General features: G+C 38.8%; 1 protein-coding gene across 1 annotated transcript in view; it reads left to right on the forward strand.

Moving 5' to 3' along the window:
* Positions 1-14574, forward strand: part of nsmfa (NMDA receptor synaptonuclear signaling and neuronal migration factor a) — a 50119-nt gene extending 35545 nt beyond the window's left edge. Inside the window, exons 8-15 of the mRNA XM_084383673.1 lie at positions 675-805; positions 1983-2066; positions 2234-2267; positions 3354-3424; positions 3635-3714; positions 4500-4602; positions 9637-9712; positions 10988-14574. Coding sequence (XP_084239799.1) covers positions 675-805; positions 1983-2066; positions 2234-2267; positions 3354-3424; positions 3635-3714; positions 4500-4602; positions 9637-9712; positions 10988-11085 — 677 coding nt within the window. The 3' untranslated portion in view covers positions 11086-14574. The remainder of the gene's footprint in view (positions 1-674; positions 806-1982; positions 2067-2233; positions 2268-3353; positions 3425-3634; positions 3715-4499; positions 4603-9636; positions 9713-10987) is intronic.
* Positions 14575-22143: the final 7569 nt, after the last annotated feature.

Genomic DNA, 22143 nt, shown 5'->3' on the forward strand with positions numbered 1-22143 from the left:
CAACTGGCCTTGTTGGTGGTGGCACTCTACCACTGTTGATCTGAGTGGTTGTGATAGACAGATGGTTCGTCCAATTACCTGCCAAGCGTCTTTAGAAAGTGTCTGCCGTTTTCTAAACAGTTCCCAAGGAAGACTTTCCAGATGGTTCTATGTAACAAATCATCTGGCATATCAGGTTACGTCTAGATACCGACAAGACAACACTAAAATATATACTTTGTCCACAGACACAACAAGCTCAAGCAGCTGACTTTTCATGTTTAAGTCTTCACTGCACATTGGTAGCTATTAAGACCATTAGCAACAATCACAGAATATAAAATGTAAAAAAGCACAACTTTCCTTCTTAAGAAAGCAGTCTGAGTTTTCATAGCCCTCCTTGTTAGCTCTCCTGCTGCTACACTCACTATCAATCATTCTTTTTTCAGCGTCTGCCAGCTGTCTCTTCTTTCTCCTGTTCCATCTGTCATTTTCATATGCCACCACCATTATCAAACAACTCCATCCCCCATCCTCTCCTCCGCATTCACCTTTCTCCACTTCCTGGACACGTCTGTCCTTCACTCCCAGAGTTTCTCTTTCTGTGTCACCTTTCTTGCCTCCCACTCAACACTTCCTGCCTACACCCTATTATCTGATGTCTTTTTCCTCACCGGTGTTATATTCTCTTCTAGGCGGAGACCTGCAGGCTTCCTGTGGTACCCTGGATGAAGGAGGCGTTGATGACAATTTAGACTGGGAGGAGGAGAGAGAGATGGAGAGGCTGGCCTGCGAAGGAGACGACTTTGTACCTCCCAAAATCATGGTGAGAGATAAGTTAATAAAACAATTCCAAGATGACACAGCTAGCTTACCGGCAGCCTGCAGCTGGACTTCTAGACACTTATGAAGTGTGCATGAAGACAATTAACTGACTGGTACAGGAGGAAACTGTGATAGCGTCGGAGAGGTTGGGTTTATTTTCTTGTCCGAGATCCTTTATTGATTTTTTTTTGAGAAGATGTTTTTTTCTGGACAGATTTGTGAGAGAATTTTGTAACAAACTGGATTTCTATCTTTTGTTGTTTACGGTTATCCCAAAATGATGGTGTTTTTTTCTTGAACTAAGAATCTGTAATAGTGATATTCTACCAATGACAGCCGCTAATTGAGCTGAATTTTGTGTTTGCCTGTCATGACAGATGTGTCACATGAACGCCATCTTGGTTGCCTCTCCAAATTTTGGTGATGATAGCTGAGTTTGAGCAAAGATAATGGAAGTCAATCCTCACTTTAGTTTTAATTACGGATCACTCCAAATGCGCTATGTTGTAGGAGCACCTAGATGCAAGTAGTGACTAGTGAGAAAAAGTAAATCATGTCTATAAATCACAACTTTTGATGCAGCAAGATGCATTGATAATCATTTTATAATGGCGTGGCAGCCCTCTGAATCAGAATTGAACCGAATTGCAAGGTGCCTAGAGGTTACCACCCCTATATTACACTTTCATTAAGTTGTCAGACTTAGAAAGGAAATCATTTTAAAAAGTCTGAATCAAGCCAGTGAGTATAGATCAAGTACTTCAAACACTGTATCTTACATTTCCCCAAACCCATCCTGCATCTGAGCCCAAGCTGAGGTAGCCCTGATGGAGTTATTTAGTAATTTATGGGGTGAAAAAAACAGAATAGATTTTTTAGAATTCAAAGTAAACAAGGCAAAAAAAGGGAAGTGAAAATAGGAAATGGTTACTTCAGAACTACACACTGACAGTAGATCGAGGTTAAAATTGTTGGTGCAGTATCTAAAAGGCAACTAAGGTATTCTCTGCCATACCACGGTGATTATTATATAGAGCTCTACATTCCTCGCAGGCATGACAGTTTATCTTCCACTTTCCTCTCGTTTCTCTGAACCCCGCCCCCCCTCGCCTCTTTACATCTCTCACATCCTACTAAATCCGTATTTCCTCTCCCTCCTCTTTCTCCTTCACCTATAGCTGATCTCTTCTAAGGTCCCCAAGGCAGAGTACGTTCCCACCATAATCCGGAGGGATGACCCATCCATCATCCCTATCCTCTATGTGAGTCCAACATTGACATGTTTGCTGACAGACGCATTACACTACATGGACATGTACCATGCATACATGTTGTTTCTTTACAGGTTGTGTATGATAGATTGCAATGTAAATTAAATAATTTTTCAATGTTGAAGGACTATGTTTTATGCAAATGTATTTTTCCTTAGGACCATGAACATGCAACTTTTGATGATATTTTGGGTGAGTAAATAATCCTGTTTGTTAGTATCCATCTTTTTCACCAGTGTTATAAGAAAGTGACAATTGTTAACGTTTTTATGGCAAGTAAATGTAACACTAGAGTCCAGCTAATTAATGTAGATAAAACAATAGATACAAACATAAGTTCTATTTAAAAAATACATATATATCTATATGACATTCTATCTATAAAAAGAGGTTTAAAGGAGGACATCACGCCCTTCCTCTGAAAGTAAATCAATCACCTTTAGTCTGGAGGATGGACTGTGCAGCAGTTTGCCTGAGGAGTGAACTCTGACTCATTCTGTGGGAGTTAAAGGTCAGAAAAATAGCTGCAGGCTGAAATGTACCCAAACAAATCTCTATAAAAATATCTAAGTTATGGCTTTTTTGGTACCGGTGAAGGTCCTGCTAAATAACAAGAGATCCCACAGATCCTTGAAATCCTTCAGCATTTGTTAATTTGAGAAACATCAAGGCCATAATGTACTTAGTGGAACTAAGGAACTCGTCTGTGAGCTTCTGTAATGCCTGATAGTTTTTATTATTAAATTCTCAGGGTCTCAAATTGCTTTGAGGAAATAGGGCCAGGAAAGTCATTGAAAAGTCCTTGAATTTGATTTTAAATACTGTGTTTTTTATTTCTGTATTCCGAAGAAGATCCTCTGTTGCTCATAACAGAAGCTCTTACAATAAATGGTCCCTTGAATTTCCCCAAGATAATAATGAACACCGAACTGAATGAAGCTCGCACAGAGTTATTGAAAGGACTTAAAAGAAAAGTTTGCACATATTGAGGTTATTGATTCAGGTTTTCATTTTGATCTGTCACTGACCTGTGTTACTGTGCTCTAAGGTAAATACTTCTTTATCGAAATTAAACAACATCGACCATTGGTGTCTCTGTTGTCTATTACCGCACCTGTACTTGAACTCACCCTCCCGAGAGGTCCTTTGTGTTCACTGTTCACATTTCTCCCTCTCTCTCTACACACATTGTTGCTTGTCTGTATTCATATTCCTTTCTCTTTCCGTTCTCGGTCCCAGTTGCTCACATCAAATCCAACCCTTTTTATTCCCTCACAGAGGAAATAGAGAAGAAGCTCACAGCTTACAGGAGAGGAAGCAAGTTCTGGCGGATGCTCATTTTCTGTCAGGTGAGAAACGGGGAGACATAAAGCTTGACACCATAGGATTCATTTGGGATATAGGGGGTTATGTGTTCATTCAAATGCTGCATATAGATTCCCCAGAGTAAACTAGACTGCACTCCTGTGGGATCCAAGCTCTCAAGATCTCAATTAAGAAGAAGCAAATTAGCAGTTGCGATAGTACTAATGTGTTTAATCCGTGTGTGTGTTTCTCAGGGAGGCCCGGGTCACCTGTATTTACTGAAGAATAAAGTGGCAACCTTTGCTAAGGTGGAAAAGGAGGAGGATATGAGCCAGTAAGTTACTGCTGCACCACTGGGTCCATCTCAGTTTGATGAATATTTGTGAATGGCATCACATTTCTAATGTCTTATAAAGCATCGAAATTTGACGTAAACTTGGCCATGAGTATGCTGTGAAAAGACTAGCATTAGAGAAATATTTTATCATTAAAATACCCTCACTGCATTTTTATTGAGCCTTTTATTCCACTAATAATCAGAGCAAGGACTCAATCAAAGAAAAAATCTTGTAAAAACCTCAGCCAAAATAAATTGGCTCATTTTAGGCCTTCAAATGATCAAAGATTCTGATGCAAATTTTTCATGTAAATGCTCTTTACTCTATTTTCAGAATATTAATACTCCATCTGAATGCTCTCCAGCGTAAATCATGTTCAACAGGGACCATTCAACGCCCTCTCTGCATTTGTTTGTCATTTATGAGCACAATCTACTACTTTTCTGGGTGATGCATCCCTCCCAGAGGGGGCATATTTGAATAGATGATATTTACTTGTTTCAGAGATATAAACACAAGGCTCACCTTCTGTTCCATAACTCTGGGAGACTCAGCTGCTTAAGTGAAAAAAGCGCAGCAGCTAACCACTGAAAAATGACTAGTGCTTGACGCTCATCCTGGCTGTTTTTCTCTGATTGTTTGCTGTAGTGGATAAACAGGAGAGGATTGTTTTTCTTTTTCTTTTGTGTATTTATTTTCATGTAAACTGTCAATCAGATTCATTGTATTTGGAGGAAAAGAAATTGGACCATGTGTAACTGTTGCCTTTGTCTTTGTTCAGATTCTGGAGGAGGCTTAGTCGTTTCATGAGTAAAATCAACCCGGAACCCAACCTCATCCACATAATGGGATGCTATGTCTTGGGCAACCCCAACGGAGAGAAGGTATGCACACACAACATTAGCTCACAGGTTCCCTTATTCCACACATTTCTTAATCACAGAGAGGACTGAAAACATGAGAGCTCGTCCCTAACATTACTAAAATTTCAAGCCATAATACATATCAAAAATGTTTATATTAAATCAGCACATACAAAGGTTCTGACATTTTGTGTCACAGAAGCATTCACAAGCTAATGTATGGTATTTGGGTTATCAATAAAGTTTATGTCACACAATGTTTGCATTTCACAGAAGATATGATTATTTAAGGATTATACTCTCGTAGCAGCTATCACCATTAGCTACATTGTAGCTCCTCAAAAATGTACGTTAACAACAGATGAGGGTCAGGCTGATAGACAATGCAATTGTCAGTGCACTCACTTCACAGCAGAGTTTATTTTCTATGTGCCGCTGTTTTTTCAATTGTGCCATTGTTATTTGTTCTATTGTTGTCTTCAGACAGAAAGAAAAAAAATTGTATCTATTCAAGCCGGGCTCTTTCGCCTAAACATTTCTGTCATTTGCATATTCGTATGGGTGAAATTATTCAACTCTTTGAGCTTTGAGTTTATGTATTGTAATGTTCACTGCCAACTGGTGAGTGCTGAGTTCAATGAGAGGCTCAATTTAATTCAAATATACACCATGTGTGTTTCATTGCTCGCTATCTTATGGCTAATGTACAGTAAAGTAATCTGGCTATTTGGGGCAAATAGACACTAATGTGAAATGAAACAAATGTGGGAATCTAAGTTCTTGACTGTTGATAAGGCCCATTAGCAACGTAACTGCAAACTTTATTCTCACCACGATTGCCAATCTTTTATCACAGTGCATGATAGAATGTACTGCAAACAATTACTTTGGCTATCAATGATTGCACAACAGTAATCACATATTTTGTTGTGACAGAAGGCAAACTTAGTCACTTAGTCACTCTGCACAATACAAATTGAATGATAGACTGGAAATACAATTACTGTGGAGTGCAGACAGATAATGTGCAACAGATCTGGAAAGGTGAAATTTGATGCTGAACAATAAATCAATGACTACCCAGGTGGGACCGTCGCACACTGTAACACATGAGTTCAATTCCAATTCATTCTTAACAAGCTCTCTGTTGATTTACATGTTCAAAACCTAAACAATTATGTGCCTCACAGTCTTTGATAACCTAGGATGCTCAAGGTGCAGATTTTTGTCTCACTTCTCTCACTGCTGCCCTCTGCTTTCATATTTATGCTTGCACTGTGTCTGTTTGGGATCTCTGTCCGTCTGATAATCACCATATTATCCTCCTGCCAGTTTCTCTCTCTGTCTGTCTCCACTCGAGAGAAAATTATCTCTCTCTCTCGCTCCCTCTGTAATGCGAGTGAATATAGCGAAGGAGCACACATGCTGGGTGGTGCTGCACCTCTCTCCACCTGACACGAACAAATAATAATACACATAACCACAAAGACACATCCCCAAAAAATAAAAAAATAAAATCAAAACACAGCCACAAACAAGCTGGCTGACACACTCACACATGCACACACAGACGCACACCATAGCCAGCGGTGTTTGTCTGACCTAACTGTCTGTTCCAGTCATGTCTGCCAAAATGCTTTGTTATATAAAATGGATCTCTCTGGGGTTGATGGACAGTCTGGCAGTGTGCAGAACAGACTGCACATCAGTGATATCTCCACCCCTACACACAAACACAAGCAGCAGTTTCAAGAGAGCTTGAATCCAAAACAACAGAATTGGTGTTTCTCTTTTTTTAGGGGGCTGGATCAGTACCAAGATCCCAGAGTGGTATTTTCACATGAGGTCTCTATCCAACCTCAGTCAGAAAACAGAAGTAATCTGATTTTGCTTGTACCTCTTTGTTATCAGTGCTTGTCATTTGGGCCAACTACACACCTGTTCTCCACTGGCAACCACATTACATGGCCAAAAGTATGTGGACAGTTGAACATCACATCCAGCACATTATATTCTTCTACAAAGGCATCCACTCTTCAGATAGTCATTCCACAAGATTTGGGAAGTTGGCTGCAGGGATTTTGCTGACACTCAGCCACAGGAGCATTAGCGAGGGGGACCACTGATGTCAGGCGATAAGGCCAGGCATTACAGCTTATCCCAAAGATGGAGGTCAGGGCTCTCTGCGGGCCATTAAGGTCTTACGCAAACTGAGAAGAAGTATTTCCTTATTTACTCTGTGCACTGGGGGCTTAGTGATGTTGAAACAGGAGAAGAATGTGGCCTTAAAAGAATGTGCTGAAAATTATCAATATTGCAAAATTATTTAAGAGATCGGTACTCACAAAATATGAACACAATGAGAATTTGGATAAATAATCATCACTTTTGTGGATATGATGACTAAGTTGGTAAAGGCAGGTTTTAGAACAAGTCTGATAAGATCAGAATTTTAAATCACTTTACTGCAACCCCCATTTGAGAACCAGTGTCACAGTATATGTAAACCACTGTCTAGTACTAATACATCTAGTACTCACACCAGACTTTCATTGGTTGGCGGCTGTGTTCTTTCTTAACTCAAACCCAGCCCAAACCGTGATAAACACCCCTAGAAAACACACTTTTGGCATTGTGTTGTACTAATCATTTGATTTTTGTTTTATGTGGCTTTTCAATCATATACAGTAACCTCCTCACAGAGACAAACATTACATCATCACCAGAACACATTACTCCCAGTCTGCCTCTGTTTGCCAGAGATTAAATGGTGTCAACTTGGATCCCTGTTCAATCCATTTTTAAACAGTAGGTTTAACTGTTGCCAAATTCTGCACTCCAGACAGCACAAAACAAACACACGCAAAACACACAACAGTAACAGACAGGACGATATTTCTAATACCAAAGCAATGTGTTGAGCTAAAGGTTCCTGGCTTGCTGAAATCTCAAATCGCATACTCTAACTTCATACAGAGTCGTACTACATGTGAATATGTGCAGATGTGCATGGGGGAACTTCAATCCTGATATAATGTGCTAAAGTACACATTTAAGCTTATAAATATTGACTGAGCTGGCAGCCCTGGTAGAGTGGGTTCCCTTTAACGGAGAGGTAAATTAAACCACCCCCTCTCTGTTTTGAAAGTTAAAACACAATGGTTAATGCATGATTAGTATAATCACTCAAAATATCAAAGGGGTCTAGCTTGATAAGCACAACAAAAGCAGATCTGGAGGATGCAGGAGTGAAAACAAAGGCTCAGGATGGAGAAGAGCAGGTGAGCAGGTCGAAGAGGCAGCCTGACCCAGTTTTCATCCAGAGATTTTCAAGCTAAATCTGCATCATTGTTGGCAACAACGGCCACTGAGAGCTTGTAAAAAGCCACCCAGGACACAGAGGAACTTGCAACACATTATTTGAGATGTGTTATTTGCCTCTAGCTCTCTCGCCGCTACAGACAAGCCACACCGCCTGCATCTCCCCAGCCGCTCTCTCCTCGATGTCTGGCATCCAGCCATCTTCTTTTATCTTTTTTCAAAGGGATGCAAACACAAAGAAGCACTGCTTTTTCTGTAACACCTCAATTTTAACATCATAAAATATAAAACAAAGGGGCATTTGGCCTTTGATTTCTCGGACGGAGGGCGTGGGGTGTCCAGATCCCTAATGAGTAAATTCAAGCAAGAAATCAGTGTGCTTTAATTTTTCATGTGCATAATGTGGCAAGAAACTACAGAGGAGGTCACGGTAACTCTCCAATTAGACGTTATTATTGTATAATTAGGAATCCATCTCAGGCAGGCGTTCTGATGAGTACAATCGATTTTTTAGGTGACTCATAGAGATCGCGTCATTTAATGTCCTCTTACTTGTGGCGCAAAAGAGTAAGCTGAATAGAGTAGCCCCATGCTACTGTTTTTTTTTACGTTAGTCATAATAGTGGTACTATTAGGAGAACCTTATTTTTTCTGAGGTGGTACATGGTGTAAAAAGTCTGAAAAACACGGGTCTACAGGACATTTTTAACTTGTGTGTGATATTGTTTATTGGCCAGATCACCTTTCTCCAGCTGTATCTAATGATTATTTTCTATTTTTTCTTCAGATTGATTGAAAAATGGTTTAGTTTGAAAAATTCCCAGTGTCCAAACAGATGTTGTCAAGTCTGTTTTGTCCAACCAACAGTCAAAAAACCCAGTGTATTCCATCTACAATCATATAACACTGAGGAAAAAAACAGCAAATTCACGTTTTAGGAGCTGGAACCCGCAAATGCTTCAAATTTTTTAAATGGTCTAACTGGATGCATTTAAAGTGATTCTAAATGACTTGGAAAATATGACATCTGGCTGTAATTGTTTTGTATGTTACGATATTACGACTCAGCAATTTGTTGTCTGTCTCACTTTAATTGTTATGTTCGTTTTTCTGTCTTCAACCGTCTAACTGTGATGCTGCCTCTCTTGGCCAGGACTCTTAAAAAAGAGATTTATAATCTCCACAAGATTTGTTTCGCGGTAAAATAATAAAAAAGAAAATAATAAGAATAAAATATAATATTTTTTGTATGATGAATTACTTAATTGTTTGCGGTGAAATGACTAATTTCACTTCTAAATGTCATATTGTGATAGGACACAAAAACACAAGCCTACAAATGCAAAATATCAACTAGCATTTGAAATCCTTCTCATTTTCAAAGTTCACAGTTTGATTTCAATCTTCTGTCTTTTAATTTCCTGAGCATGGGACTCAGATAGAGACTGGGGTCCTACTCTCAACCTTTAACAAGCTCAGAGGCAGATAGGTTATATGAAGACAAGCAGGAAAAATGAACACCTCAGCAACTTGCAATCTCATTTCCTGCTCAGGAAAGAAAATGCATACATCTCTTCGGCAGTAATGAGCTGGATTCATTGCCGTTCTCGTCTATGTTTATTTGTTTGTATGTGTGTGTGTGTTTTGTGTCTGAAGATGCAGACTCCCCTGCTGCGAGTGTATCCAAAAGCAGTAGGATTAATTGGTGTCTGCTTTCTTATCTCGGCCCAACAGCTGTTCCAGAAACTGAAGAATCTGATGAGGCCTTATTCTGTCGAGTTTGAGTCGCCGCTGGAGCTGTCGGCACAGGGTGGGTCTGAACGAGCATTAAAACACACCCAAAAATGCAGTTCACACCGACACACGCATGCATAGCACCTTATAGATGCGTATGTTGCATCCAGTCACGTGCTGTGTTTTTCTCATTTCAAATATGTGTATCCTGTTCTTGTACACTTACTTGCTCTCGCTCATCCTTATCATCGCTTGGTGTTTTGATACAATGGTTCCTATCTCTGTGTGAATTTGCTATTTTTAATGCAGTTGATCCATATCATATAGACTTCACGCTCCAGTTTGTGCACAACACCCACCATAAGAGAGAAAGTAGTCATGTTACTTTGCTCTTTCTTGAGAGCCACTGTTCTCCTCCTTAGCTGCAGGTGGGAGTAGGGACATACAGTACTCTCTCCTCAACATAATCATTGTTCCAAAAGCCTGTTCTCAGCTCCAGGAACAACTAGAAACTTTTGTCTTTTTCGCCCAGAGCCAGATTTCCTCTTCTTTAGCTCCTCACTTTAATTCAAGGTTTCTGCAGAGACATGTTCACTCTCCCCTCCTGTACTGCTGCTGCACCAATAACTACTGTAAACCTCCTGCTTCCTGACCATTAGAGCCCCTAACCTCTGCACCATCAATGATATACAATTTACACCTTACAATGTTGGCAGCAAAGGAACAGCGGACTCAAAAGTCATCCTCAAATCAAACAACATTCAACTTTAGTCCCATACAAGTCATCCTAGTCTAGAGAAGTTATGTTTATTTACTCCTCTCAACAGTAGATATGTTTGAAGGTTAACAAAACACAGTTAAAGGTATGTTTTTTCATCAACATCAAAAACATGCTGTTAAACATAGTTGTAAAATTGCAAAATGTCAACAATCAATGCATCTCCAAACAATTATTATCATACAAAATCTGCTCATAGCAAGTGTGACCTTTAAAAAAACACTTCTTTCTACCTTTAACCCAAGTGCTTTTGTTGCTCAACTAGATTTAGTCAGATACATTATCAGTGAAGTAATTTTGTTTTCTCTTACTTGGAAATACAAACTAGTAGCATATTAAGCACAAACAAAACTTGATTGGTCCAAGGTCCTTCACAGGACAGTGAGGAGCAGCATTCAAATTCAATGCTAATCAGAAAACCTTCTGTTTTCATGTTATGTGTTGCATGTTTTTCTTTGTTATTCCAGAACACTATGAGGGCAAGATTTTTTATTTCCACTTCTATTTTAGCAAAGTGATTCTGCTTCCTATAAATGCTTGACTCAAACTTTCCTGTTTCATTTACTAATCAAGGCAAAGAGATGATTGAGTTGTACTTCGACTTCCGCCTCTACCGACTTTGGAAGACACGCCAGCACTCCAAACTCTTGGACTATGAGGATTTTTTGTGACGAAGAAACCTAAATGCCGGGTGCAGTGGAGCCCTCCAGTGCCACGAGGAACCTGATAAAACTGATCCAACGACTGAACATTGCTCAACTGTAGTGCTCGACCTGTCAACTCAATATAAACAGCTGAACCTGCTATCATCCGGGAGAGGACTGGGAGAGGAGGAAGAAGGATGGCGGGACAAGGAGGCTGAGGACAAAACTAGAATAAGCTGTGCCTCGGCTCCCCGTCATTTTCAGAGTCAGAGACTAACAAAAAGGGCCGAAAAATACACGTAAAAGAAAAAAACGAGGGAAAAGGAGAGACAACTGGACTGTCTTAGACACCAACTCTCTTTGCCTCGAGTTTGAAAGCAAAAAGGAGAATCAAAAATTCAAATGTGTAAAAACGAAACATCATTTTAGTCACACCTCTGTTGTAACTTTTTGAAGCTGATGTGCTTCAGAAAAAAAAAATATCGCCAAAATTCATTCTGTCACAATGTGGTTCTGTGTTTTGACTGGACCTCTCAGATAATCTCAGTCCCCCAGAGACATACATATACATAAATAACCCATATGTCGATGTGTGTATATATATTACATGAATATATTAGCATAGCTTTAGTCATGCAAATAATACTCCATATGAGAATAATGATGCATCATTTATTTTTGATGTGCATTGTTGTGCAGTTTCATATGGAAATACTTTGGAATAACTCAGGTTTTAGCCATGAAGTAATTAATCTGTTTGTCTATTCTATCAAGATATTGTAATCTTCATCGCCATCGCTTGGAATGAATGTATTATCTCTCTAGAAATGTATCTTCGGTTCGAGGAGCTGAGCTTCATGTTTTGGTAAAAGGAAAAAAAAGTATAATATGCTTATTTTGTGTGCGAGTGTGTGTGTGTGTGTGTGTGTGCGTGTGGGTGTGTTTTCCATGAAAAAAAAAAGAAAACATGCAAATGTGTTGTGTGTAATTTTCCTCTTTCGGCTTTTCTGTTGAAGCAAAAGTAATTGTTCATCTCCTTCATCCCCCAATTTCTTCTCTCGTTCTGTCATTCTAGTATGAATCATGATGTCAAGAGGGATGTAACAGCCATCCAAGTGCTCCTACCCCTGTAGTGTAGGAGCTGCCCTATTGATCCCTCCTGCTCCTTTGCAGAAGGTTCAGGCCACTTAGTCGGCCCCTGTCAACAGTGCCAGCTGCTCTCACTATCTGCCAAACACTCTTGGCTTTTCTTAATGGCAGCCAAACGAGCTTCCGCCACCTCTCCCTTTCGCTGGGCTGTGATCCAGTCTGAGGACCAGAGTTCTCCAAATTAAACAGATCTGTCAGGAGTTTAAGGTGTTTTAACAGCCATCTGCTGCCCCTGTCAGGTGTCAGCTAGTTAAAAGGCCAGAGTACCGAGTATGTGTCTGTGTCTGAGACCGTCGCAATACGACTGGTTAATTGTGGAGAGCAACAGCTGAGTCTACCGCTGGACAGCAGGCTGAACACACACACACACACACACACACACACACACACACACACACACACAACATTGGGGCTGGGCAGAAAAGCCATGTTAAGAAATAAACAAATTAGGACAAAAGTCAAATTTTCTTCCAAAGTCTGATTCAAAAGTAACCCTAATGATGTCATCAGGGTTATCTCAGCTTTGGCTTGACTCGTGACTAGTGCGCAGCCATCAAATGGAACTTGTAAACTTGTGGTTACAACATGGGAAGTAGTGTACACGATCTGCTTGGTGCTCTAGTGAGAACACCACTGCTAGACAACTGGGTATAAAAGACCTGGAGGCTAACAATTAAGATAGCTAAGATAACAAGCAGGTAACCAAATGCAGGAAATGCAAAGGCAAAATAATACAAAAGGCCATTTGGAATATTAACAATTTCCTCAAAGACATCAAATTACAAAGAACAAACTCTATAGGACTAACATTATATATGTTATATATATTAACTTATCATCAACCAAAAACTAGGTTCCAACTTCCACCTTTGCCATTTCCAAAAATGTCAGCAAATACATAACAACTCATGAATTCATTGTTTTCAGAAAAGTTTAAATGTGCGAGGTTGTGAATACCACGAGAGGGGAGCATTCATACAGACTTTACTTGTAAACAGGATCCTATTTGAACCCAGCAATACTAGTCTAAATGTCAGAATACGTTTCCATCTTCTGCTTTGAATTTGACCGCCCCCCCCTCCCAACTTTATTGAAATACATTACTAAATTATTACCCCTAAGACCCCTTTAATTATAAATGTCACATTTTAAATACTCTATTCAATATTTATCAAAGAAAATGTTCTTATGCAACATCTAAACTGGGACAATGACAGTGCAAAAGCACTCTAGCCTCAGTTCACCATTGGATTTATCTGGTTGACATGTTTTGTAAAAGGCTCTGATGATGAAGGAAAATTAAAATGCGTCAACCTGAGAAATATTCTGAGGCCAGAGTATTGAGCTTTTGACTTTCTACACCGCTGCTATGCCAGTTTCTTAATGTGTCCGCACTTTTAAAAATGTGGTCACATTTCAGGTGTAATTTTCCCAATATGGCAGCAATCCAAGGAAACATCGCAAAGTCATGCCATGGCTCACTGCTCAGCCAATCACAGCAGTGTCCTAAGCTGACATCAGCCTGTGAATGTCAGCAAACATCACCGCTGAGCATCGCAGCTAGTGTAGACTGGTTTAAAACCAGTTGTTCGCAGAGGTGATAGGCATGCAAAAGTTAAACAGCGCATGAGGAAAAAGATTTAGTGATTTAATAGATTTCATTGGTCCCAGCCCTGCATAACACATACACACATATATACAAATACAGGCCAAGATATTCTGCATCTGTGTATGCTAAAATGCTTTTTCATTCGTCATTATTTGTGTGGATGTGTTAATATTTGGAGCATTATGTGCAGACCTTTTTGTGTTAACGTCAACCACTCTCATTGGAGTGCTCTCTATCTCCATACTAACAGAACTCTGGTTTTTATTTGCTTTTGCCCTCTCTCTGACATTGCAGTGCTGGGCTACAGCTCGTCTGGCACCGACAAGTGCTCTCTCAGCCTGAGTCACGCAGTACATGTTTTCACTACAGATTTAAAATTCACAGTTAAACAATCTGTCATATCATTGAGCCATTTTAATTCCAGCAGAAGCATTAAGCTGCCAAATTTTCAAAGATGTTGCCCTCAACAGCTGCTGGGTTTAATGGACTCTTTTTTTTCTGTTCATATCAGAAACATGGATGTTCAATTCAAAAACTGGGTTTCTCATGGCATAGAAAATAGAGGAAAAACTCTCATCTCCAGTCTATGAAGAAATTGCTGGTAATTAATCTTCAGTTTGAATTTATTGGGCTGAACTGACCATGATGTGAAGAGCACTCTGACTCAGGAGTTTGAGAGAGCTTTCTTGTTTTCTTCTTCAGCAAAAACAAAAAACATTCATCATTTCACTGGAAATCTAATTAAAGATGCAAACGTGTCTATTTGTCTCCCTCAATCTGTGTCATATTATTTGCCTTTTCTTTTCACATTTTGGGAAATTCAAACAAACACAGGAGCGAGGGGTAGTTTTCTATTAGAAATTATTTTTCCATTTCAAACATCAGCTTTGGAAAAGAGCAAAATATGAACAGCAAGATGTCTGATATATGACCTTTTGTTCCATTAAAATGTGTCAAATAAACTTGAACTTTAAGACACAAGAGACACAGGCAGCTACTAGACCGCAAAGAAAGAAATGTTTCAGATCATTTCTCATTTCAATGACTTTCAGACCCCCAAATATCCAAAAGAACACAGATGAACTATCACTCCTTAGTCCCTCGTCAGCAAAAAAAATGTTGTCCGTGTACGTTTCTGCAAACCATGGATATTCAGAAACTTTAAGTTTGATTTGCTGATACCTGACATTTCTTCGTTTTGCGATGTTTCTTTATGACATGCATAAAACATGAAAATGTAACCGTCCGTGGTTTGCAGAAATGTAAAATGCCAACATTTTATTCTGACAACTGACCTGCTACTCTTAATTACATGACTGAACGAGGTTCGCCACTCCAGGGCCGTTCCTCCTTCAAGTTGTGGAGTCATTTTGGCCGTAAGAGCCTGATTAAACCAGCCCGCATACGGGCATATTTCATTTGGATGTGCACAAGGTTCAGCATTACAACTCCAAACTGCTCAAATCTATTTAAAACTGGCATGAATATGGTTCATTACATGTTTATTTCCTACATGTAGTTGAGCGAGATGACTGTCAAGCTAGTGACCGCAGTTCGAGACTGCATTTCAACATTTGTAAGTGTGACACCACTGGGACTCCAGAGAATTACCAGCCGTATATGTGGGGACAAGAAACTGGTATTTTTGACAGGAAGTCGGGACATCTCCAGCCCTGTCTGTGGCGACCAAAGCAGGTATTTTAAGCCACAACATGATCTTTTCCTAACTCTAACCAAATGTGTTTTGTGCATAAACCTGACCAAAACAAAAGGACAATGTTGTCACAACATAAAATTGAAAGTTGAAGTTGCAACATAAAGAAATATAAAGTTTCTACATATCTGTGGTTTGCCAACATTTACTCTGACGATTGGGTTGGGGATCAATATACGATTGAAATAAAAAGCTTTGAAATTAAGTTTACTACACTAAGCACAACCTCTACCAGAAAGGCTCTCTAGACTACAGACCGATTCATGTAAAGCTGTAGCAGATTGGAGAAATGTGGACACAAGAGGTTAGAAGGTTTGGTCTGAAAAGAGGGGGAGCATAAAATTCCAGGCTGGTTTCAGCCTCATTGCCAGAGATAAAATGAAAGTGCAGGGAGACAGAAAGACAAATATGTAGTCAAAACCACACATGTTTTGAATTATTTTGTCTCAGGTGCAACTTAGTATGCAAAAATGCAGATAAGGCACTCCTGATACACAAGAAGTAGTTTTAAGGTGCCTTATCTCCATATTCCAGAAATGGCTTGATCCCTAATCTCCATGTGCTTGCCTTTCATGCACTCTGCCTTGTGTGCATTGCTTTTCTACCTCCATTTTCCTAATTCTCTTCTCCACTTGAATCACAATGGTGAATTTGCACTGAGTTTGATATGCAAAACAGAGTTAGCAAACATCACAGACAGTTTGTTGATATTCAGTGGCATCCATTTGCACAGTCTAGTCTACAGTATTTCCTGATTGTCGAGAGGTCTTCCTCTTTCCCTACACCAATATCAGTTTACTTTCCCTTCAACTCTGTGTGGTATGTGGCAGACACTAACATGGACTATTTGCCAGAGAAAACTCTGAATGAGAATGCATATGAACAGACACAAGAGTAAACACAGACAGCTTATGGAGGCGAGCATCCCACAGTGGGAGGAGTACTCAAAGATGCTGATATCTTAAGCAGCTCTCAAGAGTCTTTCAAGGTCAGAAAGCATCTCTGCATTGCACCCCCTGAGGCTCCAAACTGCAGAGTACATGAAAAGGCCGCACCTGGGGTAACAGCGATGAGTACGGTACTGGGCCACATCTGGTAGGACTTGTGTTTTTTCACATGGAGTCTTAAAAGTGGCTTTTAAATCAGCACTAAATTCTCTGAATTAGATGGGTCGTTCTTTGAAAATGTCAAAAATTAAATAGATTTTTTTTTTAATAGTTTTTCACTGTTATCTGTGCAGCCCTTAGGTGTTCAGTATTAAAAAAAAAGTAATTATGAAATAAATAATAAAGTAAATGAGGTTCACATTCGTAGTTTGGAGTGAAATGTCTCGACAAGTATTGACACTCCTGTACTCCACATGATGAATTGTAATCACCATCATCGATTCACTTTTTGTTATGACCAAATACCTGCAAAACTAATGACAGTCCCATGACCCCAGCTGTACTCTTCTGATGTTATGTTATCTAAACTAAGATTGTGAATAATGATACACACATTATAATTTAGGCCAAAGCACCTCTGTGCCTAATTACAACTTCACAACAGTGCTAGCATGGCTGTAGACTCTTGTAGAGTCTTGTTAATAATAGCAAGCACAATACTTGGGCTTTAAAAATGAAATGAAAAGGTAAATTGTCAGATTTTGCCTTTGAATAAAATTCATGCAGACATATTTACAGAATAACCACTGTTACTATCTGTAACTGTATGGTGTCTACTACACAAGTATTTGCTACAAAATGACATTAATGTATATAAAACTTTTACAGACAAAACTTTTATATCCACAGTCACAAACTTATTAAAATGTGCACTTAATTAAGTGCTATTCTCATTCAGAATGGCCATGACAAGCCTTCCATTGTCCCTCATCCTCTACATAAAGCAGATGTACCACTAGAATAGAAATGAGGATATTACAGAGCTCGGGGCAATCAGGAGTCCTGGCAGGGGGTTACTGACATGTAGAAGGAGGAAAAAAGAGAAATTTCATGAAACTCAGTGTTCACATTAGACAGGCATCTAAAGGCTCTGACCTCCATATTGTAGGCCTCCATCAAGCTGCGCTGAGCATGGAGAGTGGAGATAAAACCACAAGAGTCCAACACCAGCTATAATGGGGAGTCAGATTAAGTCTTAGATTTTGAATATCTTGATATCGCGATAATAAGTGTTGTCTTTTCCTGGTTTTAAAGGCTGCATTACAGTAAAATGATGCAATTTTCTCAACTTACCAGACTGTTCTAATGCTTGGCTTTACCCATTTAGTCATTATATCCACATTTCTGATGAATATTTATCAGAACTCTTATTGTGTTAATATTTAATTGCAGTTCCAATAGTCATCCCTACAATATTGTGGTAATATTGTATATTTTTGCCAAGGTATAGGGTATGTTTGAGGAAAAGTCAAAATATTGAAACATATTGTATCACAATATAGCCTAAAAAATATTGTGATATTAATTTTTAGGCCATGTCACCCAGCCCACTGTGGACTCCACCTGAAGTGTAGCCATTCACACCAGGACACATGCACAAATATACCTGGTACTTAGCTATGCAGCAGCTAATTATTGATTTAAAGATATTACCTGACAAAATAAAATCAGTGCTTGTAGCAGATAATATCTTCTGCAGTTCAGTGGCGTGATAAACAGAACATGATCAGTCTGAGGTTGGCAATGAGTGCAGCTGAGTGTGAGTGAGCAGCATCACCCAGATATGATGATATAAAGAGCTGACACAAGCAACAACATATTTGTGTACAGTGAAGCTCAGCTTAAGAGGCATGTGAAGAAAGAGTATTGATAGAATACCAATAGCCTTTGTGTGTCAGTCAATGGTTGAGATTGCCAATAAGCCTGTAGTATAGAGAAACAATAATGTGTACTGTGTCCCCTACACAACCAAGGTCACCATCGACCCAATTCAGCCACAAGACTTAATAACACTCAAGCATGAATATTCACATTTCTTCAGTTTAAATCAGCAACACGAAAGTGTCTTGTGCCACACAAGCACCATAATAAAATTATCTCAGCTACTTATCATCAATGCAAATCTCAAAGCTACATAACAGCAGCTGAAAGCAGAAATTATCAACCAGCAGCAAACACACAAAAAATGTCAAATAAGCACGTTTTATAGCGTAAATATCAGCCAGCGCTTACAGCCTACTGTATATGAAATACACAATAAAAAAAACTGAACACACATCATCTTAAATATTAGTAAAAGTATCAATGACTTAGCTTGAAGTTAGCCTGAAGTTAGCCTGGTGTGTCTCAGCAGAGTTAGCGTTAGCTGTTCAGCAGGTGTTGTCCTGGTCTCAAGATGTCCACAGCAGGACTGGAGACTCCACATGAGGTCTGAAGACACGTTTGAAGCCCACAGTTGATCCAGAATGAGTTAGTAACAGCTACAGTTCACTTTAATGTTACATTACTCCTCCACAGAGACCTCCTGACCTAACACCTGGTTGTAGGTAAGCTATATATTTATACATATAACTAGTAGTGTTGCAGCAGAAAAGCGGAAGTGGCAGTTAGAACAGGCCGCCTAATTACAAAGGGTGCTTTTGATATAGCACATGGTACAGCCAGACTGTGAGGTGCGGGTTATTAAACTCAGACCATTAACTCAGTGTTAAATAAAGTAACCAAAAGTCGTACTTGAGTAAAAGTTAAGATATTGTGTTAAAATTGTACTTTGGTATAAGTGAGAAGTCACTCATACAAATACTACTTGAGTAAAAGTCTTAAAGTGTCTGATATTAATTGTACTGAAGTATCAAAAGTAACTTTATAGCAAAAAAATAACTAAAGGGGCAATAGTGCAAGTACAAGTAAAATATACATATATTTACATATTATATATGCACAAATCTTTAACACAATAAGATTTCCAGGCCAATTATCAGATCCGATATTCAGCATTTTTTGGTGATTGGAATCAGTGTTTTGTTTGTTTGTTTGTTTGTTTGTATATGTAAATAAGTTAATTTAAACATGCACTCATGTGGCTCTAATGCTGCATGAAATCTATAAGGTAACTCGTACCAAAGTTATCAAATGATTGTAGTGAGTAAAAAGTTTTCCTCAAAATTGTACTTGAGTACAGTGCTTGAGTAAATGTACTTAATTACATTCCATCACTGGAAGAAGCCGAGCAATACGAGGCTACATTTTTAAAAAGGCTACTCCATTACAAGTAGAAATCCTACATTCAGAAGTATACGAAGTATAAAAACAGAAGTATTAGAAAGAAAATGTTGTCAAAATATCAAATACAGTACTCATTAATACATACTCAGACCATCATTATTGATGCATTAACATCTTGAGCATTTTAGTTGGACAATGTAGAACTAATTTAACTACTTCATATGCTGCTGCGTAGTTTAATCCATTATAACGCAACATACTATTCTGAAGAAACTAAGCAGCTGTCTAATAAATGTAGTGCAGTTAAAACTAAAATAGTGAAGTTAAACTTGTTTCTTTGCAGTAAAGTTGACTGTAAAAATAGCCTGCAGCGTTTGATTGACTAAACTCTTCTTAATAGGTTATTAATCTTTTCAGAATACCAAATAAAAGACAACAAGCTTAATATTCAGCGCTGTTGTATTCCATGTAGAAATCTCCTCACAGTCTGAATTCAAACACGGATTATTTGACATTTGGGCAGAAAGGGCAGCGTTCACATAATGAAGCACTGGGCCTTTTTCACTCCTCTATCATAATAATGCTTGTGTACCATATCACATCCCCTTATTCATATGTATTAGATCTGGATTAGTGTTTCAACTGGGTGAAGTGTAACCTGTATCCATATTCCATTCTTTTATAGTTATACTTTTTGTCACAATAACACACACCGTAACAAACTGTACATTGTCATCATTACTAAACTTTTTTAATTAATCGTCATTCTGTGAGATGACTTTGTACTTAAAAAAGAAGAATACTTTATTGTTGAAACGTGAGGAGAACAAAGTCTGACTGAGAGATGGTCCTTCACGTTTTTAAATTATCCTTCCAGACTGAGATTCTCTCTGCAGAAATGCATCTTTAATTTTCATGACTGATGTCAAGTACCTCGTTTGAGTTCTTTCTCTCCTTTTGTAGCATCTTTCACATCATCCTTTAATCTTTCCAAGTGCAGCACAGGCAGCAAGTTAACAAAGTCTCGCTCTGTTACTAATTGAAAGCTTCTTTTACCCTTTATTCAACCTTTTTAATCCTTAAACTTTTGATGTTACGATCTTTTCACTCGCCGCCAGCTTTAACTGAGCGCACTACAGATACAGTGAGCTGATAAAGGAGGTAAGAGAAGAAAAGGGGTACCTCTGAACTAAAACATCTCCCCAGCAATAGTAGGTCTAAGTGTGCAGTTTCACAGACCGCTGAGCAAGCCCTTTGTTGTATTGTATGTGTGAGTTTATGTTCTTTTCTTACCTCTGGCAGCCTTCAGCGGGTAAACAATTAACTGAGCATGAGGGGTGAAGGCTCCGTTTGTGTCACAATCAGCACTTCTCATTTGCTGACGAGGGGTTTTAAGCTCCCTTATGTACCCCAGCGGGGGGCAATAACAGCACAGTTCAAGACCTGAAGTACCCTCTGAACTGAATCACACTGGATCTTATATGATGAACATGACATTGTTCTGCAGGGGAGCTGAACCCTTTAGGTTATTTTTATGCTGATGTTCATGGCTGTATGTATGATGCTTCTCTAAGCTCAGCTATGATTTACTGCACACATATAACAGCAGTTACTTTTGAAATTGCATTCGCATTTGTATGCCATGCACGGAAATAACTTTTGTCTTATATGTTTCTGGTATGACATTTCATATGTGGTGTATTTAATTTATATTTAACTTGATATATAGATTATATTCTTTTTTGGGTGTTAATCAAAAGCAAGATATGTGACTGACAAGCAACAAGACAGACTAAGACAAAGAAAAAAGAGGACAGAAATACGGATACGCTTGAGTAATCACGTAGGCTAATTGATAGGAGGTATCTGAATAATTGTGAGATTTCACATTTTGGTTGTAGATGCATGTGTGTATATATGGGGGTTGGCTGAGAGAGGACAAAGGCAGAAGAGAGAGATTTTGGTTAAGTTTGTCATTCAATTTCCTTGACTGATAAAAGAGCACATAATCTGTCAAAATAATTGAGAACCTGAAGGTTATTCCAGAGTCTTTTCATGTGGATGGATACATTGCAATGCTTTGAAATTAGCACAAGAGGTCAGTGGTGTCACATATTTTTTTCTTTTTTAGATGTGTGAAAGAAACCTCCACTGAAGTGTGGAGACTGAAGGTCAAATTCTTATATGTTGACACATTTTCAACTGACAAATGCCGTGTGAACATCAGGCAGAGGTCATGAGGGACAAAAAAATCAACATAATTTGGAGGTTTAGACACAATCTAGTTGATAGGACTTGTTTTGTATTATTGGTATAATGGATTACCAACTTTCCCCCCCCACTTAACAGATTCTGAATCTTTTAAAGGATAAGTTCACTCAAAAATGATAACTCAGTCATTATCTACTCACCCCCATACGGATGGAAAGTCCATTGAAGTT

Source organism: Pagrus pagrus (assembly GCF_965226575.1).
Source record: "Pagrus pagrus genome assembly, chromosome: 19".
NCBI classification, from domain to species: domain Eukaryota; kingdom Metazoa; phylum Chordata; class Actinopteri; order Spariformes; family Sparidae; genus Pagrus; species Pagrus pagrus.